The sequence below is a fragment of the Mesoplodon densirostris genome, chromosome 19 (genome assembly GCF_025265405.1).
Source record: "Mesoplodon densirostris isolate mMesDen1 chromosome 19, mMesDen1 primary haplotype, whole genome shotgun sequence".
Lineage (NCBI taxonomy): Eukaryota > Metazoa > Chordata > Mammalia > Artiodactyla > Ziphiidae > Mesoplodon > Mesoplodon densirostris.
Window position 1 is genome coordinate 62,462,415 of NC_082679.1, and position 22,557 is coordinate 62,484,971.

The 22,557-nt window shown below is 56.9% G+C and overlaps 1 protein-coding gene and 1 long non-coding RNA gene across 4 annotated transcripts in view; one reads left to right on the top strand and one right to left on the bottom strand.

Moving 5' to 3' along the window:
• Positions 1-300: 300 nt before the first annotated feature.
• Positions 301-4,550, bottom strand: LOC132480729 (uncharacterized). Its single transcript, XR_009530676.1, has 2 exons — positions 4,401-4,550; positions 301-1,190 (listed from the first exon to the last, which is right to left on the bottom strand). It is a non-coding gene; the product is annotated as an uncharacterized LOC132480729 (long non-coding RNA).
• Positions 4,551-5,228: 678 nt separating this feature from the next.
• Positions 5,229-22,557, top strand: part of GSE1 (Gse1 coiled-coil protein) — a 426,332-nt gene continuing 409,003 nt past the window's right edge. For all 3 annotated transcript variants that reach the window (XM_060085176.1, XM_060085177.1, XM_060085178.1), the window contains exon 1: positions 5,229-7,458. In XM_060085176.1, coding sequence (XP_059941159.1) covers positions 5,473-7,458 — 1,986 coding nt within the window. In that variant the 5' untranslated portion in view covers positions 5,229-5,472. The remainder of the gene's footprint in view (positions 7,459-22,557) is intronic.

A 22,557-nucleotide genomic window follows, 5' to 3' on the forward strand; every position in this document is an offset into this window, starting at 1 on the left:
GTCTCAGGCCCCAGGGGTGCAAGGTGGTCCTCCTACTTCCACCCTCTGACACTCCTGTATTTGGAAGCAGGAGGGATGCCAAGCCAGGGTCACCGAACACTCCATATATTTTTAATGTTTACACTGAACAGATTAGCCCAGTTTACACATACAAAGGCAAGGATATTTCACCAGCCTCGGCAGCTGGGAGCTTCTCCTGGTCCCCCAGAACTGTGCTCTGGAGCCTCAGTTTCTCCGTCTCTTAGATGGAGCTGGTGAATCCTGCTTCGCCCCCCCCCGGATCGCTATGTCATTACAAGCTAACGGATGTGAGGCAGCTCATAAGCCCAAGGCCTCCATAAATCCCAGGGATTTTTTTTTTTTTTATTGTTAACGGTTGCATTCCTTCCCTCTGAGAAGGAGGATATGCTTTTGCCTGTGGCCTGCCGTGTTTGAAGCTCTTTCTGAGCACAGAGGAGAAGTGCTTGCTTCATTCTTAAGGGGAAAAAAATGGAAAGAAGAAAAAATACAACAGTCAGATGATAAATTTTGTTTTTCTGGTCCCCAGTGAACCAGAGGCCAAACACACAGCACACGTAGCCTCTAAAAGAGGGAGGATGGACCAGCCTCCGAAGGTGAATGGGTCCTGGGAGAGGTGCCAGAGGCACACTCGCAGTGTAGAGAGAGGAGGAAACGGAGAAGGGTACCAGTGAGGAGGGCAGGCAGGTTACAGGGTTGGTGCGGGGAGCTGGGGGCACATGGAAGGGTTTAGTCTGGAGTGCTGGCACGCAGAAGAATGAAAGACTGGAAGCTGGCAGGAGATTCTGGAACTTGGAAGGCACTGTGAGGTTTTGGATAGACTCTGGCATCCCATGTTTCAGCATCGTTTGGGCCCCAACTATGTCCCCGGCCTTGTGACGCTGTGGGACCTTACGAGGGAAGTCACCCAGAGACAGACACATAATACAACGTGTGATAAGTGCTCAGAGCCTGGAAACTTGCTCTCCCCCGCAGTGCGAGGGCAGATTCCCGCGGTTCCTGGGCCAAGACGACCCTACAGGAAGCCGCAAATTTGAGAGGTGCCCGGGTGTTCCAGGCTGACAGCCTTCTGGTCTCCTGTAGACCCGAGGTGGGCGTTTTCTCCCCATTCCCAATGCCGGGGCCGCCTGGGAGCATCTGTCGCTGCTCTTCAAGTCCATCACGCTTGAGTCCTAGGAGTGAAGATGGAGGGAGCTGGATGGCGATCCATGTGGTCTAGGGGGAGCCTGGCACCCTCTCCCCAGCTGCAGGGAGGGCTGCGGGGCTCAGAGGGAAGCAAGGAGCTGGCTCTGCTGGGGTCTGGAGGCTGTGGCTCTGATATGAAGTTAATATGCATGAACCTTGAGATTCCACCGCGTCTCTGGCACAGACTCAGCCTGTTTTGTGTCTCAGTCGCTTTAGGTGTGAAACTGGGGACATGTGTGAGGACAGGCTGGCATCGCAGGGCTCGGGGCAAAGCTAAGGGACAACAAAGCCAGGGAGTGACAGAGACACACCGCCTGGGCTCCAGCCCCAGCTCTACCTGCCGCGTGACCTTGAGCCTTTAGTTCCTTTCTCTGTCTCCTCACCTGGAAACTGAGGACATGACAGAATCTCCCTCTCCGGCTTGCTGCACAAATTCACCAGGGACTGTGTATGTTTCACCATCGACCCATGTGCACAAGCGTTACTGTTGGGTCTGCATCCGGAGGGTGTGCTCTGCCTGGACTGTCTCAGTTCACCTTTCTCCCAGCCCTGTGGGGTGCATCGTTTCGTTATCCTTGTCTTGCAGATGGGGCAACGGAGGCTCAGAGAGGTTAAGCAGCAGGCCAAGGCCACACAGCTAGTAAACGGCAGAGCTGTGATGTCCTTCTGGTGTGTCAAGCTGCGCCAGTGTCCCCACCCCGGTCACCCGTCCACAAATGACCAGCCGCCATCACCTGCCTTCCTCCTCCTCTGATCTGTGCTCACGTGCTCCCTGGCTCCCGAGACGTGTGCCCAGGGACTTTCCTGAGTCACCGGGTCAGTGAAGGAAACAGAAACACCCAGTGGGTATCTCTCTCCTCCCACTCCCGGCCTACTTTATACACACACATAGGCGCACGCATGAACACATGCATACACATGCACTCACACATGCACACACTAACACATGCATATGCACATGCACACTCATGTGAATGCAGGCCTATGTGCACGTACATATGCATACATATACACATGCACACACAAACACAATATCTGCACATACCAACACATGTATATACAAACTTTCACACATGTGGTACATACTCAGGACACTCTCTGGATGGTTCCAGCTTAGTCAAGAAAAATCCACCTCCCTCTTGGTCCTGTCGACCCCTGTGGCCCTCCTCCCTCAGACCGTGTGTGTGACCTCACCACAGTGCCCCCCTCACCTCGGAGTGCAGACAGGCAGTAGCAGAACCTCCTCAGCCACTGGACAGAGCCAGGAAGGATCAACACGCACACACATACAGAGTCACCTACAACGTGCCAGGCCCCTGTGATCCTCGCAAAAAAGTTGGGTGAGGATTACGATCCCATTGCACAGAGCAGAAAACTGAGGCTTAGGGGGAGCTAAGAGGTTTGCCCAAGGCTCACACAGCTCGAGAGGGATGGGACAGGATTGGAACCCAGGTGTGTGGCACCCAGGCAGTGAGCCAGGCCCTGGAATCTGCATAGTGAGCAAGACAGACCTGCTTCCCACAGGAGGGAGCATCCAGGCTCCTGGGGAAACCAGACAGAGAATAGACAACAGAAAAATAACATCAATGGCAAACTCCCATGCCAATGAGCTGAGACCGAGAATGCCAGGGGAAGCAACTTTAGATAGACAAAGCGTGGAGTCCTCTGGGAGAAGATACTGCAGCCAAGACCATAAAGAGGAGAGGACCTGGCTTCACAAAGACAGCCTGGAAAAGCATTTGAAACAAGGAATAGCATGTGCCAAGCCTTAGGGGACCCACATGCAACCCCATAGAGGACCTGCCTTTCCTGAGCCAGGGATTGTTTTACCAGCAAGCTCTTGGTCTGTGTGGAGCTTGAGGGTTGTGCTAGGACACAATTAAACAGACCTCACCCTTTAAAGTTTTCCTAATCAGGCCCCCTCCCCTCAGCAGTTATTAAAAATGCCAGAAGCAGGGAAGCCCCTTCGCCCTGCCCCCAACATTCCTTCGGGACAGTTTTGCTGACACAGCTTTTTTTCTGGCCTGCGTGAGGACCCGCAGTCCTGCATTTCTGGCCGTGATGATGATGGTGACTTTCCTGTTGACCCCTGGACTGCGATCCCTGGAATATCCACCAGGGATTCCAAAGAGGTGGCCCTTTTCTCTTGTTCCATTTATTTATAATGGATGGCCCTCCTCCGTGCCAAGAGGAAGCCTAGTTTTAGTTACACGTCAGTGCCCCAGAGGGCAGAGGGGCTAACCTGGCACCTTTTTCCCCAGGCTGACTCCGGGCTCCAGCTGGCAGGTTGGGACGACTGTTCACTGCTCAGAGATCAGAGACTCATAGATTTTTGAAGCTGGAAGGGGTGGGCATTTTGCAGATGGGAAATGTGAGGCCCAGAGAGGCCTGGATTTGCACAAGGCCTCCCAGCCTGAGCCACAGCAGCAGGGAGGATGGAGAGGTCCTGGCTGTGTCCCCTGCCGTGGACAGTCTCCATCAGCAGATGGATGACGGGGACCAGACGTTTGCTTAGTGACGCTGCGTAGCCGGGGAGTTGAGAACGGGGGCCTGGAGCCGGTGCCGGCGTCTGAATCCCAGCTCCGCCACTCCTGAAGAGTTCCTTAATGCTCAGTGCCTCCTGTTTCTCATCTGTAGAATGGGCCGATCATGGCACTTAACCCAGAGTTATTGGGAGGAGGGACTGAGCAGATGTGTATAAAGTGCTTAGATTCTGCCCCTGGCACATACTAAGGTCTCTCTCTCTCTGTTTAATAAATACATGTATCTATACATAGGTACAGTAAATACATGGAAACAGTTAATCCCCTGCCAGAGCTCCTGTTTAACAAGAGAAAGAAAGGGCCTAGAGTTGTCAAGTCATTTGCCCTGGAACACACAGCTCAGATATACAGGACCCTTTCTGCCCCTGGCTGGAGGTGGGGAGGGCCAGGATGGTGCATTCACTGATATGTTCTGGGGGAGAGGGGACAGCTCCTGTTCCCTCTGTCACCAAGATTAGAACCCTGGGCCCTGAGAGGTGCCCCCAACCCAGGGCTCTTTAGGGCTGTAAAAGGCCCTTTAGAATGGGGAGGGGGCCGGGGCCGCCCCAGCTCATTTGGCGGCGTCCCTACTTGGGGGCTGAGGCTGCCCCTCCGGAGAGCTGCCCTTTCTCGGGGGGCTCCTCGGTCTCCGGGGGACGCCGGGCGCGTCCTTACCTGGCTCCTCCCGCGTCCTGCTTGACCTTTACTTAAAGACCAGCTCTAGCGGCTGATGGGTTTCCGCGGGTCCCCGAGGAGACCCTTCAGAGGGCTCGCGCCGGGCTTGCTGGAGAGAACCCCTAACTGGGGCAATGAATCATCGAGCGCGGCTCCCGGCCGGACACAAAATAGATAGAGGAGCCGGCGAGCTATTGTGCGCAGTTTGGGACGCGGGGGGGAGGGGGGGAGGCAGGGCTGAGAAGGAGGAGGACGAGAAGGACGAGGAGGGGGGCGGGCAGAGGGGAGGGAAAGGGAGGGGAGGAAGCGTAAGGGAGGGATTCCCCCCCCCCCGCCCGCCGTGCTCCCGCCCTCCCGCCCTTCTCCTCCCCTCCTCCCTCCGCCCGCCCGCCGCCCCGCCTCCCTCCTCCCCAATTAAATGACCCAACGCTTTGGCAGGCGCCGGAGCTCGCACATGCGGCTGCCGCTCCAGCCGCCCCGGGCCCGCCGCCGCCGCCGCCGCCGCCGCCGTTGCGTTCCGGGCGCGCTCGCCGCGGCGCCACCGGGGGCTCGGCCGGCCGGGGGGGGCGCCTCTGCGAGCGGCCGAGCGCCCGCGCCCGCGCCGGCCGCCCGCCGCCAAACTTTGCAGCGCGCACACATGCTCCAAGTTGGGCCCGGCGGCGGCGGTGGGCGGTGAGGGCGGCCCGGGGCGCGCGGGGGCCCGGGCGGGCGGCGCGGCGCGGCCATGAGCGGGCGGCCGGCGCCGGTCTCCCGCAAGCAGCGGCTCATGGCAGCGGTGGGCGAGCGGGCGGCGGGCGGCGGCGGCGGCGGCGGCGCGCCGCTCTCCTGCTTCATCTGCGGCGGCGGCATCGGGCGCGGCAAGGAGCTGAAGCTGCAGGTGAAGCAGCCGGCGGCGGGCGTGGGGGCCCCGGCGCAGCCCTTCTTCCCGTTCCTGCAGCAGCAGGAGCCGGCGCCCGGCGCGCGCGAGCTGTCCCCGGCCGACGGCTGCGTGCTGGTGTGCGCCGTGTGCCGATGCTTCCTGGGCGAGCAGTGGGCCGCCTTCGAGCGCGCCCGCACGCCCGTGGACAAGCGCATGTACTGGCTCAAGCGGCCCCACCAGTGCGACGCGGGCGCGGGCGGACGCCGCGGGGGCGCCGGGGCCCCCCGCGAGTGGAACGTCGCCTACGCGCTGGGCGCTGCGGCCGGCGACGAAGACGACGACGACGGTGGCAGCGGCGGTGGCGGCCCCGGGCCCCGCGCGGCCGCTGAGGAGCCTCGAGACTCAGAGCTGTCGGAGCTGTCGGACACCGACCCCCTCTCCGAGCCCGACCCGGCCGCGCGCGACGCCGCCAGTCCCCACCAGCACGGGGCGCCGGCGGCTCGGGCTGCCCCGGGGCCCGGGCCTCGCGGGGGCCGCTGCCCAGAGTGGAGGCTGGCGCCGGGCCCTTCTCCTGGACAGGGCGCAGAGACCACCGCACCGGGGGACGTGGAAAAGGAGGAGGTCCCCTCGAAGCTCCGAGTGGACGGGGAGCCCAAGGCAGGCATCCGGCGCCGGCGGAAGGGCCATGGGAGGCACTGGGTCCCGGAGGCCCGGGCCAGCGTCCTGAGGGGCATTCAGGACCCTTGGCAAGGGCCTGCCGTCCAGGTGGCTCCTGCAGAGAGCATGAAAGGAGCCCCTACCGGCAGGGCCGCCAAGAGTCCTGAGAGCAGGCCGCCGGGGGGGACCCGCGGGGGCTGCTGCGTGTCTGAGGACAGTGACGTCAACATCACCAGTGATGAGGAGGACCACAAGGAACAGCCTTTCTCAGGCCCCCGCGGCCCCGGAGACGCGGACAGCGCTGGTGGCCGTGCCCCTCGAGCTCCCCTGGAGAGCCGGGCTGCACCACCAGAGGGCCTTTGCTGCTACATCTGCGGGTCGGCGCTGTCCCCGGCCTCGCAGCACCAGATCCACGTGCAGAAGCAGGAGAAGCTGGCGCAGGCCCCTTTCTTCCCCTTCCTGTGGCTGCACAGCCCGCCCCCGGGGGCACAGCCCATCAGCGAGGGCGGCAGCACCCTGGTGTGTCCCTGCTGCTTCTCGTCCCTCATGCAGCAGTGGCAGAGCTTCGAGCTGGCCGACGTGCCCGTCCTGCAGAGGCTCTACGTGGTGCCCCTGAACAGCCACGCCCCCGGCATGGCCTCCAAGGGCAGGAGGCTCCCAAGGGAAGAGGGCCCCCCCGCTGGGGCCCTGCCAGAGGCCTGCTATCTCTGCGGGGAGGACTGCACCCAGGATGCCCGGGCAGTAGCCTCCAGGATGCTCAATGGGAATACCAGGGGCTCCATGCATTTCCCCTTCCTCAGCCTCCTGCCCTGCCCCCCCAACGCCCAGGGCCCCAACAAGCGCTGTGAGGTCCGCAGCTGCCCCAAGTGCTTCAGCGTCCTGGAGGACGTCTGGGCCCTGTACCGGGCCTGCCAGAACGAGGAGCTCATCACCTCGGTGCAGGGCTTCCTGGGCAGGTACCACCAGGCCTTCTCGGCCTCAGACCCTGCTCTCTCCGAGCCGCCCGCGTCGGCCCAGGGCAGCCCGGCGTCCATCTGCTACATCTGCGGGGCTGAGCTGGGCCCTGGGAAGGAGTTCCAGCTCAACGTGAACCCTTCCAGCCGCTTGGGCGAGAAAGAGCCTTTCTTCCCGTTCCTCACCGTCTACCCGCCCGCCCCGCGCGCCAGGCCTGCCGACTCCACCGGCCTGGTGGCCACCTGCGTGCTTTGCTACCACGACCTGCTGGGCCAGTGGCTGCAGCACGAGGCCCGCGGCACCCAGCACGCCGTCAGCCCCTGGTCTCGGCAGTACCAGGTGGAGACGTTCGTGTGCTTCTTCTGCCGGCAGGAGAAGAAGCGGTGCCTTGGGCTGAAGGCCGTGCGGGTAGCCCGGCTGCCCTTGTTTCTCTACACCCTGCGAGCGAGCCACAGCCTATTAGTGGACGATGGCCGGCAGCTGATAATCGGCGCCTGCACAGAGTGCGGGACCCTGGTGTGCGCTGGCCAAGGGCTCACCCGCCAGGGACCCGTGGGCTGGAGCTCCCCAGTGGCAGCTGCGAGGAAGGTAAGCAGTTCTCATGTCATTCTCTGAAGTCCCAGCAGGGAAGGAAGAGATGTTGTTTTCTGTTCTGCCAGGCAGGAGTTTGCACCGGTTCTGTGTGGTGTGTTCCAGCGGGAGGTGCCCTCCGGGGTCACCCCGCTAGCGCTTGGTGGGTGCATTGGCCTGGAGGCGTGTGGCAGGTCGGGGGAGCTGGGGGCCGAGAGTGGTCCTGTGGAAGAATAGGGCACTGCTGGGAACAGCGGGCATGGGCCTGAACTTGAGTGTGTTTGCAGCGGAATCTATCAAACAGAGGAAGTTCGGGGCACGTCTGTCATCCGCCTGATAACATTGGTAATTAGTCCAGCCATACAGGTCACTGAGAGGTCTCCGTACTTACCCGGTTTAAACACATCAGAAGTTCCTCTCTCCTCTTGTTCCCACTCAGCTTAGCTTTTCCAGAATTTCCCACCCAAGTTCACACCTTTCCTTTGAGGCCCTCTGGTTGCTTAATAGCAGCTGGAGATGGATTTCCAGACATGGGGGTTTGGGACCCAGGGGACAGTGGCCCAAACAGACGTTTCTCCCGGTGGGAAGAGAGTCTTTCTTTTCTGCAAGTCAGCTGTGCAGGGGGAGGGTGGGAGGCCTGGCGTGCGCCCTGTTTATAAGGCGCCTGCCTTCACGCTGCCTGCCCGGGAGGAGCCAGACGGGGCGCAGTTAATTTTGGATCTGGCTTTGCAAAGGCCGAAGCAGGAACTGCCCCCGGTGGGTCTGGGGAAGCAGACGTCTGTGAGTTGTGATCACCATCACGGCCACCGGAGCCAGAAATCCCAGTTTCCACCAAAGCTGGTGACCCTGGCTTGTCTTACTCAGACACCTGGAGTGGTAGCCGCTGGTGTGGGGCTGGAGGAGGGACCTGTGAACAGGGAAGGGTGTCTCCGCCCGTCCAGGAGTGGGTGTTGCATCTGCCTGAGAGGCTTCTGATCCTGTCTCCCGAGCATCCGTGCGCGTGTGCACACGTGTGGGGTCCTGGGTTACGTGTTCACTCGTGGTGGTTGCATCTATAAAGGAGATGTCCGGCCCCGACGCCTTCACGCTCTGCCCAGGGTTCTTTCGATGTCAACGTCCCGTTTGGACTCTAGTGCTGCCTTTGGGGGGCTTTGGTCTGGTTTGGGGGCTTTTGTCTTTAGAGCTGTTTTTGGATGGCCTCTTGTTTTAAACGGACAAGCCTGCCCCCCCCGCCCCCCCGCACCGTGGATGCTAAACCTCTTGTTTGCAGTGTGTGGCAGCGCAGCCCGTGCGTCTGCTGCTGGGGATCCGACCTACAGGTCCCGGAAGGGCCGGGCCTGGGGGAAGAGCCTGGCTGAGCAGGACAGAGCCGGGTTCCAGTCCTGCCCTTTCTCTTGTTAACTGAGTGCCAGGGAGGAGGCGTCTCATTGCTTTAAGCTGGGGAGTGGAAATAAGTATCACCTGCCTCGTGGGGCCATCATGAGAATTAAATGAATCGGGGCATTTGAATGCTCCCGGCAAGTCAAGCGCTTGGCATAGAGTGGCACCCTTGTGTCCCCCCCATGTGTCGGGGCAGATTGTTCCAGGATGCAGGTGGATTCTGCAGGGCGGGTACAGGTTTTCAGCTTGGCGGTGGTGGGCGTGGGGTCGTCAAAGCACTCGCCGTGAGGCCTCTCAGATTGTTTTCTGTACAACCTCCAAACTGTGGTGTTTTCTCCCGTTGATTTGCTCACTCATCGGGGAGTTGACGAGATGCCAACTGGGGGCCTCAATGATAGGAACGTGAGGAAACGAAAGAAGCTGCAGTTCCCAGTCCAGCTGCGAAGGGGGTTGCGGAGGGTGGCCAGGTGTGGACGAAAACGCAAGCTGGTGTCTGCCCAGGAGGGGTCAGCATGAGTTTGGGGGGGCCTGCTGAACGACACGCTAACTTCTGCACCATTTCTAAAGCAACTTATTTCGTTTGCTCCTTACCACGTCCCTATGAGGCATTATTATTCCCATTTTAGAGATGAGTAAATGGAGGCTCAGAGAAGTCAGATGACCTTGTTGACTGTCACACAGCCAGTAGGTCGCTGAGGTGGGTGTTGAACCCCAAAGTCCTCCGCCGTTGGACCTCCTGGCAGAGGTGGAACCTTGGACGATGGGCGGGATTTGTTGGTGGGAGAGGATTCAGGAGGAAGGGAAATAAGGTTGGAGTGAACTAGAGGCCTTGAAATCAAAAAAAGGAGGTTGGGTTTAGAGTTGAAGATACGGGGTAGCAATAAAAAGTGAACGAAGCCTTGGAATGGGCTGGGAAGAGCTACGCCCAGGGCCGGACCATGGCAGCATCCCAGGTGGTTGGTGAGGCCATTGGGCCTCTGGGTGGTGGGGCAGCAATGTGGGGCTCAGGCTCATTTACACAGAGGGAAAGAGAAACCTCAACTCCTGCCGCCAGGAGAGCCTGATTGATGGCCAGGAGAGTGCCGGAAATACAGCCTCGGCCCGCCCGCCCCCCATTCATTCAACAGATATTCATGGAGCACCTACTCTGAGCCAGGCACTGTTCCAGACACTGGGGCGCTGGTGGTGTCAGGGGGAGGGACACGAAGAGCCCGCAAAGAATACTTCCTGCAGAGCTGTGAGCGGAGCAGGATGGGGCTAGGCCAAGTGCCAGGGTGGGCTTGGGGATGAGAGCGCAGGGTCACAGGAGCTGCAGACCAACCCAAGGGACTCCTGGCAGGGTTGTCAGGGGTGAAGAAACGGGTGACACCACCAAGGAACGTGCAGAGGTCCCCATGCTCCTTTCCCGAAGCCGGCTCCGGGGTCCTTGGTTCTCACGTCCATATTCCGTGTCTCCGTTCGGTGCGTGGTTTGAGAATGTGGCGGGGAGTGGCTAGGGACATTGGAAGGTGGCCGCGGGGAGCCATTTAGCTGGGACAGTGTGTTCCAGAGCCTCGTCTGTACCGCCTCCTATGATGCCTCAGTTGTTTCCTGTTAAGGGTTCGTTTACAAGGGAATCAACTTTAACCGCTAAGAAAGTAAGTGTGAAAGAGGAAGGAAGTAAGGAAGGAAAGGTGTCTGTCCCTGGTGCCCTCCCTTTAGATTGTGGCTTTTCTCACCAGCTGGCCTCCTGGCCCCCTGGAGAGCACCCCGTTCTGTAGCCACCATATCTCTGAGCTGGCTGCTTGGGTAGGGCTGTGTCGGGGGTGGGCTGCAGAGGCTGCAGCCCACCCACCCTTTTGGGGGTGCTTCCCCGAGGAGGAGCCCCAGCACCGGGAAGCTCTGTGAAGCCATGGAAAGACCCTGGCTTGGCCTTAAGACAGACCTGGCTTCAATCTTCATTCTGCTGGGAGCTGGCTGTGTGACCTTGGGAAAGACGCTTGCCCTCTCTGAGCCTCAGTTGCTGCTCCTGAGAAGTGGCGATGTTCGTTCCTCTGGAAGGTTTGTGATGGGAGAGCTGCTAGTGGGCACCAGGGCTGTGGGTCCCATTCATTCCTTTCTTCTCCCTGAGGTACTTGTAACTCAGGCTGGGTCTCTCACTGGCACCCACAGGCTCCAGCATCACAGCCTCTGCCCCCAACTTTTCTGCCGGGGGTGGGGAATGGTTGTCCCTCCCTTCAGAGCTAGGAGGCACGGCTGGCCAGGCTCGGAGATGGCACCTGGGGACGTAATAATGATGAAGATACAGAATGCTTCCCGAGTTCTAGGCTGTGCCAGGCTTCACCTGTCCTCATATTTACCAAGTCCTCACAACAACACCATTTAGGGAGGTGCCACTCTCCCCCTGTCATAGAGGAAAAAGCAAGTCCAGAGAGGTCAAGGAGTTTGCCCAGGGTCACTCAGCTCATGACATCAAGGCCAACATTGGACCCAGGAGCGAGGCTTTGGAGTCTGTGCTCTTGACTTTTTGTCCCCTCTGGGGCTCCAGCTGTAAAGGTGACAGTGCCCTGGCAGGGGGAGGGTGGTCCTAATAGCCCCTGCGTGAGCCTGCCCACCCCGCATTTCAGCCGGCAGAGCAGCTGGGAGGCAGGAGTCAGCTTGACTGGGCCAGAGGCCCTGAGAAACCCCCCACCGGCTGCCTCTGCTGCCTACCCACCGCCCCCAGTTTCTCCACCTGCTGAGAAGTGGCGCCCTTTGTCTTTTGCTTCCCCCAGCACTGCCCAGGTGTTCAGATTTCAGCCGGGACCTCCGTCAAGGATGGGCTTGCTGCGTGATCGAGCTGCTTTCCTCGCGAGCCAGTTGGCCGCCAGGCCTCCCTTGCCTCTCCCCTCCGTCCGGGGAGCGTTCTGGGCAGTGGAGCGTGCAGCTGTTTACCTAACCGCACCCCGGCCCTCGCTAGGGGCTGCCCGCCCAGCCCCCCGAGCCTGGCCTCCCGGCCTGGAACAGGTGTTGCCGCCGGGCCGCCTTTCTTTTCTCCGCGCTGACATCTGAAGCCTGCAGAGAGGGTCTGTCATCACTCGCCTGTCAGGGCCACATGCACATCTGTTTCCCGTGTTCCCGGCTCTCTGCGCCCACTCGGCTCCCTGCTCTTCAGGGAGGGCCTGCCAGCCCCTCCTCCTCGGAGCCAGGATCCAGGGGCACTTGGGCAAGGCGATAGGATGGGGGAAGCTTCCGGAAGGTGCCAGGAGAGGCTGCCCGGCTGGGCTGACACTGGCACCCTCTGCCTGGCAGCTGCTGGGAAGTGACTGGGCTTTGGCCTTCCCCAAGCTCTGACCACCTCCTCCGAGGGGAGGTCTCTGCTTTTCTTGGCGGATTGGGAGCCATCTGCTAGCGGAGTAAACTTTCCAGATGCGCCTTGTCTTAACCCTGGAGGTGATTAGAGACAACTGGGATGGCAAGAGGTCTTCAAAACTCAGCCTCCCTGGAAGCAGGGAAGGGGAAGTTGCCCAGAGCCTTCTGGCCCTTTCTCTGCTTAGATCTCTCTGGGTCCGACCCTTGGGAGGTTAACTCTGCCGTGACTCTTCGGAGGGGTTGAAGGTTCTGGGCAGGTTTGCCTCATTGGCACCTTCTTTTGGCTGAGGAAGAGCCCGCGTCTGGAATTCAGGTCCATCTTCTGTCCTAGGTCCATATCCTGGCAGGGACGGTGGCGAGGGGTGATGCCTCTGCCCTCTGCGAAGAGCGTTTAGGACCTTGGCTTCTGTTTGCCATGCCGTCCTCGGAGGGAGCCTCACCAGGGCAGTTGTGGAAGGAGCTTCTACTGGCCGTGTGACCTTTGTTCATTTCCCCATCTGTCAGAATGAAAGGTCTGGTCCTCAGGGGTCACAGGCGGTTTGCCTGCCACACGTGAAATCTGACTGGTGGTACTGTGTTGAGAAGGATGTTGAGGCTGTGTCTGGACTTGCTGGGAAAATATCTAGCAGTTTATTAACAGTTATTTTTTTCTCTTTTTTCCCCAGCTTTTTGAGATATAAATGACATACAGCAGGAGGTAGTTTTAAGGTGTGCAGAGTGTTGATTAGGTACATGTGTCTATTGCGAAATGACCTCCATCCCCCCTGCCCCGAAGTTGCCAATTCTTTTTTGTGGTGAGAACATTTAAGATCTACTGTCTTATCAGCTTTCAGGTATGTGATACAGGGTTGTGAGCTGTCATGCCCATAATGTACGTTTGGCCCCTTTGTTCAATATCTCCGCATTTCATGGGGTCTAGGTTTTAAAATTGGTATGTGATGCTGGGGCCCCGAAACACCATGATGTTCTCTCCTGGGGAGGGTAAAGTATTACGGTCACAAAACCCTCACGGATCATCATTTTTCAGGCAACTTTATACCAGGAGGACCACCAAGCCCACAGCCTAAGGCCACTTCTGCTGGTTTGATCTTTCAGTAATACAAGGTAGTTAGACGTATAAGTTTTGAAAGAAATTCTACCAGTCCTGTGCCAGGGATGCTGGTGCAGTTCTGCCTCCTGGCCCAGCTCAGCCCTTGACCAGGGCTGCCCTGGAGAAACGTTTGTACCCATTCTACCCATTAGCTCAACAAACGTTTGCATGCCTGTAGTGCACCAGGTGCTCTGTGAGCACTTGGTGCTCTGAGGATGTGATGTGGAATCAGGCAGGCCCTGCCCTTGGGTGGATGGGGGATGGGGTGTGTGTAGGGATCCGGCTGTGATCGTGTACTGTGTTGAGTTCTGTGCTGGGGTCTTCTGGGAGCCCATAGGATGATGGAAAACGGGTGTGTTCAGGGAAGGCTTCCTGGAGGAGGTGGCACCTAAGCTGACCCAAAGACTGAAAAGGAATCAGCCAGGTCCACAAGGGGGTCATGTGCTCCTGGCAGAGGAGCATGAGCAAAAGCCTGGATGTGGGGAGTGGGATTTGCTGGAGGACCTTAAATAGTTGCTCTTGAAGTGGGAGAAGGGAATGGGGTGGGAAGGCTTGGTAGTGTTTCAAATTCCTGGATGCACATTTGAATCCACTGCCCCAACCTGTTAAAGCAGAATCTGTGAGGGGTGGCCCTGGTGGCCCTGGTATTTTAAAGCTTCTGGAAGATTCCAGAGTTGGGGTGAGCACTTACGATAGAGATTTTAGAAGCACAGCCCAGGAGTTTGGGGCTTTTATCTTGAAGATGTGGCTTGGCAGTCACCAAAAGGATTCTACTCATTTGTTCAGTCTGTCTTTACTAAGCACCTACTGTATCCCAGGCACTATCTGGGCATCAGGACCCAGCAGTGAGCAAACCAGGCCTGTGCAGGGAGGGACTGTGATGGTGGTGACGGGGTGGCGGGGAGAGGGGAGGGTTGGGGGCTGTCACTTGAGCAGTGAGGGGGGTCTGGCAGGGGCCTGAGGAACAGTGAGGAAGCCGGGGTGCCTGAGGGCAAGGCAGGGTTCCTCTCAGAGGCGGGCAGGGGCCAGTCAGGGGGACCTCACTGGGGAGTCAGGACGGTGGGCTGACCCTGAGAAGGCATTGTTTTTGTTTTGTTTTTAAATTGAGGTATAATTCACACCCTACACAGCTCACCCTTTTAAAGTGTACAGTGCAGTGGTTTTTAGTGTATTCACAGCGTTGTGCACCCGTCACCACTATCTAGACCAGAACATTCCTGTCACCCCTGACGGAAACCCCCTCCCCGTTAGTGGTCACTCCCCCTCCCCCAGCCCCTGGCACCCAGGAATCTCCTGTCTCTATGGATGTACCTATTCTATGTTTCATAGGAATGGAACCATACAGTATGTGGTGTTTTATGTCTGACTTTCGTCATTGACGTTTTCGAGGTTCATCCACGTTGTAGCATGAGGCAGTACTTCAGCCCTTTTCTTGGCTGAATACCATTCCACTGCATGGATAGAGCACATTTTGTTTATCTATCCGTCAGTGGATGGACATTTGGGCTGTTTCCACCTTTTGGCTGTTGTGAATAACGCTGCTGTGAATGTTTACAGGTGTACAGGTTTTTGTGTGTATCTGTGTTTTCTCCTGGATAGATACCCAGGAGTGGAATTGCTGGGTCATCTGGTAATTCCCTGTTGACCCTTTAAGTTCCGCTTTCCCACTGGGGGTTTTAGGCAGGCAAATAACATGATATGACTTGGGTTTGAAGAAGTCACATCTGTGACTCCTTGAAGCTGTGTTCCGTCAACTCACTGGCCACCGTTGCACCTCCTGTGGCTGGTCTCCATCACTGGATTTGTTTGAAGCTGGGAGCTAGTCTTCTTCTCGCTGGGATAAGAGAAACTTTATTAAGAATTGAGCTCTTGGGGATTTTGGCTTGCTGTAGCTGCACCCCTGGAAATCAGAGGACCCAGATTCTGGCCCCAGCACTCAGTTGCCTTGGGTAAAACCCTCCACCTGTCTGGGTCTCAGTTTTCCCCTCTGTAAAGTGGGAGCAGATGGTGGACTAGTAGCTGAGCCCCTTGGCTCCTACGCAGCTGTCAGGCTGTCATCTTTCTGCACCTTTTGGCAGGAGTGGGATTGGGGGGTGGAGAGAGAAGACCCCTGGGGTCAAGGCCTAGCTTGGCTCTGTGAATCCAGCGGCTCTGAAGTTCTCTGCCCCGTCACTGGCTGCCCCAGCCTCTTGCTGCCCGATCTGTTTGGTGTGGAACCCTGTATGAAATTGATTGCTGGATTGGGTTTCCTTCCAGAGGTGCCAGCAGCCTTGAATGGATGGCACAAAAGTCACAGTTGGTATTTGGTACAGCGGAGCCAGGCAGGCATGCCGGGACCCTGGGCAGGTGCACCACCTCTTGGAGCTGTTTCTACCCGGCAGGTGAGAGTGAAGTGGGGAGAGTAAGCGGGCCAGGGTCCAAGGAAGACCCCTCAAAGGTCAGAGCCCACCAAGGCCACGTTGTCCTGCCCACCTCTTAGCATCAGTTGTTGGCAGAGCTGGTGAAAAGGAAGATCACTGAGGTTGTGTCCACCCTCCTGGTCCTGATGCAGACACAGTGAGGTCTGAGGAGATGGTGGTGGTTGTGATGCTGATGCTGGCTGTAGCAGATGATGCTGATGGTGCCCACTCTGTGCCAGCCACTGTCCTAAGAGCGCGTGCAACCCTCTTCCCCAGACTGCCCGTTCCTCCTCTGGCCACGGAGGGTGGCGTGAGCTGTCCTGTGGGAAGGTGGCCTCGGTCTCAAATCTCCGATGAGGAGGCCAAGGCTCACGACCCTGAGAGTTTTGGGTTACATGGCAGAGCTGGGATGTGCGAGAGCCAGTGATCTATCGCCCGGCCTTGGCCTCTCCCCCTGCCCGGGCTTGAGTGGCAAGCGTAGGAGGAGAGGATGTGGGGCTGGCAGGGGCCGCCCTGGTGTAGCCACACAAGGAGGCTGCCCTGGGACTCCTGCACCAGCTCCCCGAGGGGGCCGGCGTGGGGAGGGCTCCGAGCATCCGCACACTGCAGCGCTGTTGTATAAGCCTTCCCAGACCCGCAGAGCTCACCCGGCTTCCAGACGAGGGTTCGCAGACGGGGATTAAGAGGCTTGTGAGGGTTCTGCCGCCGGGGAGGGATGGAGACAGGTGGGAGACAGGCGTGGGCTGTGCAGACTCCCAAATGCAGCAGCCCCGGGACGGGGTGGGGGGATCAGAGGTCCTGGTGTCCACGACCGTCGGTCCAAGACAAGGGAGGCCTGGAGGAGCCATTCAGCCTTTGAGGCTCAGATGGCCCGAGAGGGTGGCCTTCGATGAGCTTCGGCGCCCGCTCTTTTAATCCTGATTCCTTTGATGGCGGGACCTCTCCTTTGACGGCGGGATCTCTCCCCTTGCCCTTTCCCTTCCGGAGGGTCTTGCTCCCTTGTATGCTGTTCTGTCTTTTGTGTGATTGTGCGATGCCCTGGGGCCATTGGACGGGGAGGCCTGGAATGTTCAGAGCCGGGAAAGCAGAGGTCAGGCAGCCTCACTGTGTGCCGTCCCCTGCGTCCTGCTGGGGTCCGGGGGGTGGGGGCAGTGCCGTCCTGGAAACAAGGCCTCTGTCCGATCTGTGCAGGAGCCAAGTCTCCTTGGGGACCTGCACATCCCGGTCCAGAGAAGGGTGGCCCTGGCCCCCGGCCTGCGTGCAGCCTGGCCTGGCTGCACAGTCACCCAGCCGCCCCTCCCGCCAAGGGAAGGATTGCTTCTCTTGCCCCTCGCCCTCCTTCTCTTGGGAAACTGCATTTTCTTTGCTTTTCAAAACCGTGTAGGGGAAGCGGGAACCGGTTTTTGGAGCTCCCATCCCGTGGGGTGGGGTGGCCAGAGTCCTTCTCGTTAGCGGGTGAAACCCGGACCTTACTCACCTGTCACCTCACCTGATGGGGAGGCACCGGGCCTTCTCTGGGGTGAGCGCTGGCTTCGGGGCAGGTCCCGAGGAGGGGGCCCTCGTGGCCCTGGGATGGCCAGTTGTGCGGGCGTGAGAGGATGGCGCCTTTCCCCCATGTCCCCTGCCCCGCCGACTTATGCACAGACACCCCGACACGCCTCTCATACCCAGGCTCACAAGCCTTTGCTGTGACACCCACTCCCTCGTTGCACATGCACTCACACTTAACATGCACACTCACACGGGTGCGTGCTCTCTTGCATGGGCACACTCATACACACACACCCCCATCACATTCTCTGAGAGAGGGGTGTTCATATCTGTCGCAATTTTGGATTTGTCTTTTTCTCTCTTGAATTTTGTCAACTTTTGCTTCGTGAATTTCGAGGGTCCTGCACGTTTATGATTGTTTCGTCTTTCTGACGAGTTGGCCCTGTCGTCACAAAGACGTATCCTTCTATCTCTGGCAGTGTCTGTGTCTCGAAGTCTATTTGATCGGAATCATCCCCGTCTGAAAATCAAGGCCTCTGAGGTTCAGAGAGGGAAAGTGATTTGCCTAAGGTCACACAGCTCTCAGTGTCTGGGGTGGGATTCATGTCTCTCCGTGCAGCTCAAAAGGTCTCTCCACCTCACTGGCTGCTTTGGGGCGCGGGTCTGAAAGAAGCCCTTTCCTGGTACTTTCTGGGTGTCTGCATTTTAATGTCATGATTGTCAGGTGGCCAGAGCTGTGTCCCTGCCCACCCTCAGCAGAGGACCCCCCAGGAGCCCCAGAGCCGAGCATCTGGCCTACAGCTTGCGGAGCTCCGCTGAGCATGCTTGGAACATCCTCCGGAGATTTCTGGCCAAACTCTGCTCTGCAGCTCCTGGCCCCCCCACCCCATTTGGTGAGATTGTTCTGAACGTGTTGAGTGGAGCTTCCTAGGACTCACATGTAGAATGTCTCCCGGGGGGTCAGCAGAAATGTTCCCCCTCGCTGGCTTCTCTGGTCCGTGTGGGCCTTTTGGAGCTCGTGCTAAATTCACACTTTCTGGTGGCTTCACCCCAGCCAGGCCCACGCCTGGAGGTCCTCTGGGGCTCCTTGCTGGAGGCAGGCTGCCTGCCTGTGGTCCAAGTCATCCCAGCCAGCCCTGCTCCCGGGTCCCGGAGGAGAGCCACCTCCACCTCCCTGGGGCATGCTGGGAAACTCTGGGACGTGCAGGGGGCCTGGGAGGCGTGTTGCCTAGGAGATGTTTGTGGGGAGAATTGACACAGTGAGAGGACATATTTGCCTTAAGCTGTCAATAAGGCAGTATAAGCAAAGGGATGGGTTGGTGCCCTCAGCAGAGTTTTCACTGAGCCCCTCCTGTGCCCTAGATGCTGTGCTCAGAGTTAAGGACCATGATTGTGCCAGGTGTAGGGTATGAATACTGTTATTTATCTAATCCTGGACGGGGTCTGTCCACTGTAAAACACATGATTGTTTTATATGCCACTAGGCAAGAAAAAATGCCACTCATGAAACTGACACTTCACCCATTGTAAGATTCATCCTGATTTCACAGAGCTTCAAATGTAAAACAGACAGTGTGTGTCTTCAGATCAACGAGACGGGATGATGGTGATGATGAGGATGATGGTGATGAGGAAACAGCAGTGGCAGCTGCCACATGTTCGATGCTTACGAGACATTATCTCACTGACCCTGTGAATAGCAATCTGGTGGGTGAACGAGGGAAGTTGGCACCTGTCTTTCCTGCTGGGCCCTTTGGGGTGACTTTGCAGGGACTGGGCAAGGTCCCGCTGAGCCTGGATAGGGGCCCGGTTGAGGCTGACACAGCAGCACAGCTACGCTGGGCACCACGGGGGAGCAGTGAGCCTTGAGAGGCCTCTGGCCTCTGTCACCTCCAGGTCTAGCACCGGGCAGCAGGGAGTGACCCAGCTGACAGGCTGACTCTGTGGTGTCCTGGTGCCGGGCTCTGTGCCGCAAGGGGCGTGACGGGATCCCTTGTGATTCTGGCTGCATTGGCGCTGGGGTCTTAATCAGGCGGAACACGGCATCAGCAGAAACTGGCGGCCGCGTGGCTCGGAGGGCGTGGCTGGTGGGAGGGGTAGGAGCGGGGCTGCCAGTGCCCCCCCCCTTCCCCACCACCCTACTGGGGGCAGCTTCAGGCCAGACCAAGGTCCTAGGGAGGCTTCAAGGGTCCCTGCCAGGACCCTGCAAACATAGGAGCCTTTCTGCTCTGGGGAGAGAGATGCAAGGACGTCACAAACTCACTTCCCAGACTTTTCCCGGAAGGAAGCCTTCATCCCTCTGCTTAGCGTCACGCCGTTCTCCCAGCCATCCATACAAAAGCGGGGCTGGAAGCACGGCTCCAGGTGAGGCCGTGCTGCTCTGCTCTCCACCGGCGGACCGTGTGCTTTGGCCAAGGGTATTCTGAAGTCAGACCTCGCCACCCACCCCGGCCACCCGTGTGGTCCTCCGCATCGCTTCACGGCTCTGAGCCCCAGGCTTCTCACCCATACACGGGGACAATCTGATGTCCTCCCTCAGGGGAGCGGGAGGCAGCTGAATCCCCCAGTGAGAGCCTGGCAGGCTGTCAAGACCCCAGAAATGTTTGCTGTGGTTACTGGAGGCAGAGGAAGGAGGGGTGTGTGAGGAATCTGAGGCCCCACTCGGAGGGGGATGGGAAACCTGGAAGCAGCCTGAGGCCCCTGGGATCTGAGCTGCCCTTGTCCCCTCCCTGGGCCCCCAGTGCTCATCTGAGAGATGAAGGGGGCATTCAGGTGGTCGACCCTCACGTTACCTCTGGCCCCGACAAGAGCCACGTTGGTATTTGGTGGCAGTCAGCAAGGTATGTGCCACCTGACTGCTTGTCGGTCTGTGGGCCTGTTTCCTCATCTGTCTATGGGAATTACTGTAGTGTGTGTGTGCTATAGGGCTTGGTACGTAGTACATGCTCAATGAAGGTTGGCTCTTATTATTATTATTATTTTTTTTTTTTTGCGGTATGCGGGCCTCTCACTGTTGTGGCCTCTCCCGTTGCGGAGCACAGGCTCCGGATGCGCAGGCTCAGCGGCCATGGCTCACGGGCCCAGCCGCTCCGCGGCATATGGGATCCTCCCAGACCGGGGCACGAACCCGTATCCCCTGCATCGGCAGGCGGACTCTTAACCACTGCGCCACCAGGGAGGCCCTCTTATTATTATTTAAAAAATTTTGTTGAAGTATAGTTGATTTACAGTGTTGTGTTCATTTCTGCTGTACAGCAAAGTGATTCAGTTATACATACATATATTCTTTTTTGTATTCTTTTCCGTTGTGGTTTATCACAGGATTTTGAATATGGTTCCCTGTGCTGTACAGTAGGACCTTGTTGTTTATCCATCCTATATGTAATAGTTTGCATCTGCTAACCCCAGACTCCCACTCCATCCCTCCCCCCGCCTTCCCTGGCAACCACAAGTCTGTTCTCTATGTCTGTGAGTCTGTTTTTGTTTCAAAGAGCTGTTTATTTGTGTCGTATTTTAGATTCCACATATAGGTGATATTGTACGGTATTTCTTTCTCTTTCTGACTTATGTCGCTTAGTATGATACTCTCTAGTTGCATCCGTGTTGCTGCAAATGGCATTATTTCATTCTTTTTTATGGCTGAGTAGTATTCCATTGTATACACGTACCACATCTTCTATATCCATTCCTCTGTCGATGGACATCTAAGTTGTTTCCATCTCTTGGCTATTGTGAGTAGTGCTGCTCTGAACATAGGGGTGCAGGTATCTTTTCAAATTATAGTTTTGTCTGGATATATGCCCAGGCTCTTGTTACTTTTGCTATTTGTCATTTAGTTTCCTCTCCAGTCCTCCTCATTCTCGAGAGCTGACCCATAGACCTCAAAAACACAGGGATCTGGACCCCATGAGTGAGATGAGATGAACCAGGAGGGAGCACCTTTTGGCTCAGGCCGTGAGGAAGAGGGACACGCTAGAGTCAGGAGTTAGGGGAGTTACAGAGACCCATCATTCTCAACCCTGTGTCCCCTTTCTTACATACAGATTTCTTAACCTCAAAACTCAATGCAAAATCTGGGGTGTATCTGCAGTTTTCTGGGGATAGGACATCAGTGTCTCTTATTAGGCTCTCAAAGGGGTGTGTGACCCCCAAAGGTAAAGAGCCACTGTTAACGTGTGCACCCATCTGCACGCAGTCATAGCGCAATGCATGTGGGCTGACTCCTTGATATTCCTTGAAACCATCTGACTTGTTCCCACCATTGTATCTTGACACGTGCTCTTTCTCCTACTTTTCTGCCTATTTTCCCACTCCTGGAAACCTCCTTTGCTAACTCCTACCAGCTGAAGTCTCCCCCACCCCCTGCTCCCCCAAGGGCCTAGGCCCTTGTCTGTATGCAGCTTTTTCCCAGTTGTTAATAATTAATCACTTTATTATGTGTGGTTTCATGTTGTCTTCTGGTTGCTTCATATCTGTAAGCCCTGTCTCTCCAACTAGATGGAAAAAATAGCTAAAACTGGCATTTTTATCCTTGGACCCTTTCTTGGTTTTTCTTTTGTGCATTGCACACAGCAATTCCTTACCCGCCGTGGGAATGGCATTCGTCAAGAGCTCCATGGTTGGCAAAATCAAAGTCTCAGAGAAAATAGGGAAAAAACCAATAAAGATGGTATTAAGTATATGTCTTTAAAAATCACAGTAAATAAACTTTCTAGGAGACATCAAGTCAAAACACACGAGTTTCATCCACGTTTAAAAACCTGTCCCAGGGACTTTCCTGGTGGTTTAGTGGTTGGGACTCTGCCCTTCCAATGCAGGGGGCATGGGTTCGATCCTTGGTTGGGGAACTAAGATCCCACATGCCATGTGGCCAAAAAATAAAATAAAATAAAATAAATAAAAATAAAAACTTGTTCCAGTAGTAGCCTTTTCCTGAGTTTCCTTCTTCAGTGGGTGGGTGACCTGAGGTGCTGAAGGAGAATTGTCCCGTAAGGTTTATTTCTTCTTGAGTCAGTTTTGGTCATTTATGTTTTTCAGGGAACTTATCCATTTCATCTAGGTAGTCAAGTTAATTGGCACAACTCCTTCATAATATTCCCTTATTATCCTTTTAATGTCTGTAGGTTCTGTAATGATGTCCCCTCTTGCATTCCTGATATTGGTCATTGGTTCCTTCTCTCTTTTTTCTGTGGGTCAATCTAGCTAGAGGTTTATCAATATTATTGATCTCCCAAAAGGTTTATATTTAGAGACTATGCTTCTTTAATGTTTTGAACCAGTCCTTTTGGGCTTGAAATGTAATTTCTTTTGCACTTGCATCCTCTCTTGCTCTATTTTTGAAATTGTAGACAAAGTGTTGTGAAACCATCAGGCCTCTTCCAAGTTATTTATGCTTAAGGGAACATTTTCCAAGCCTGACCTTTTCTC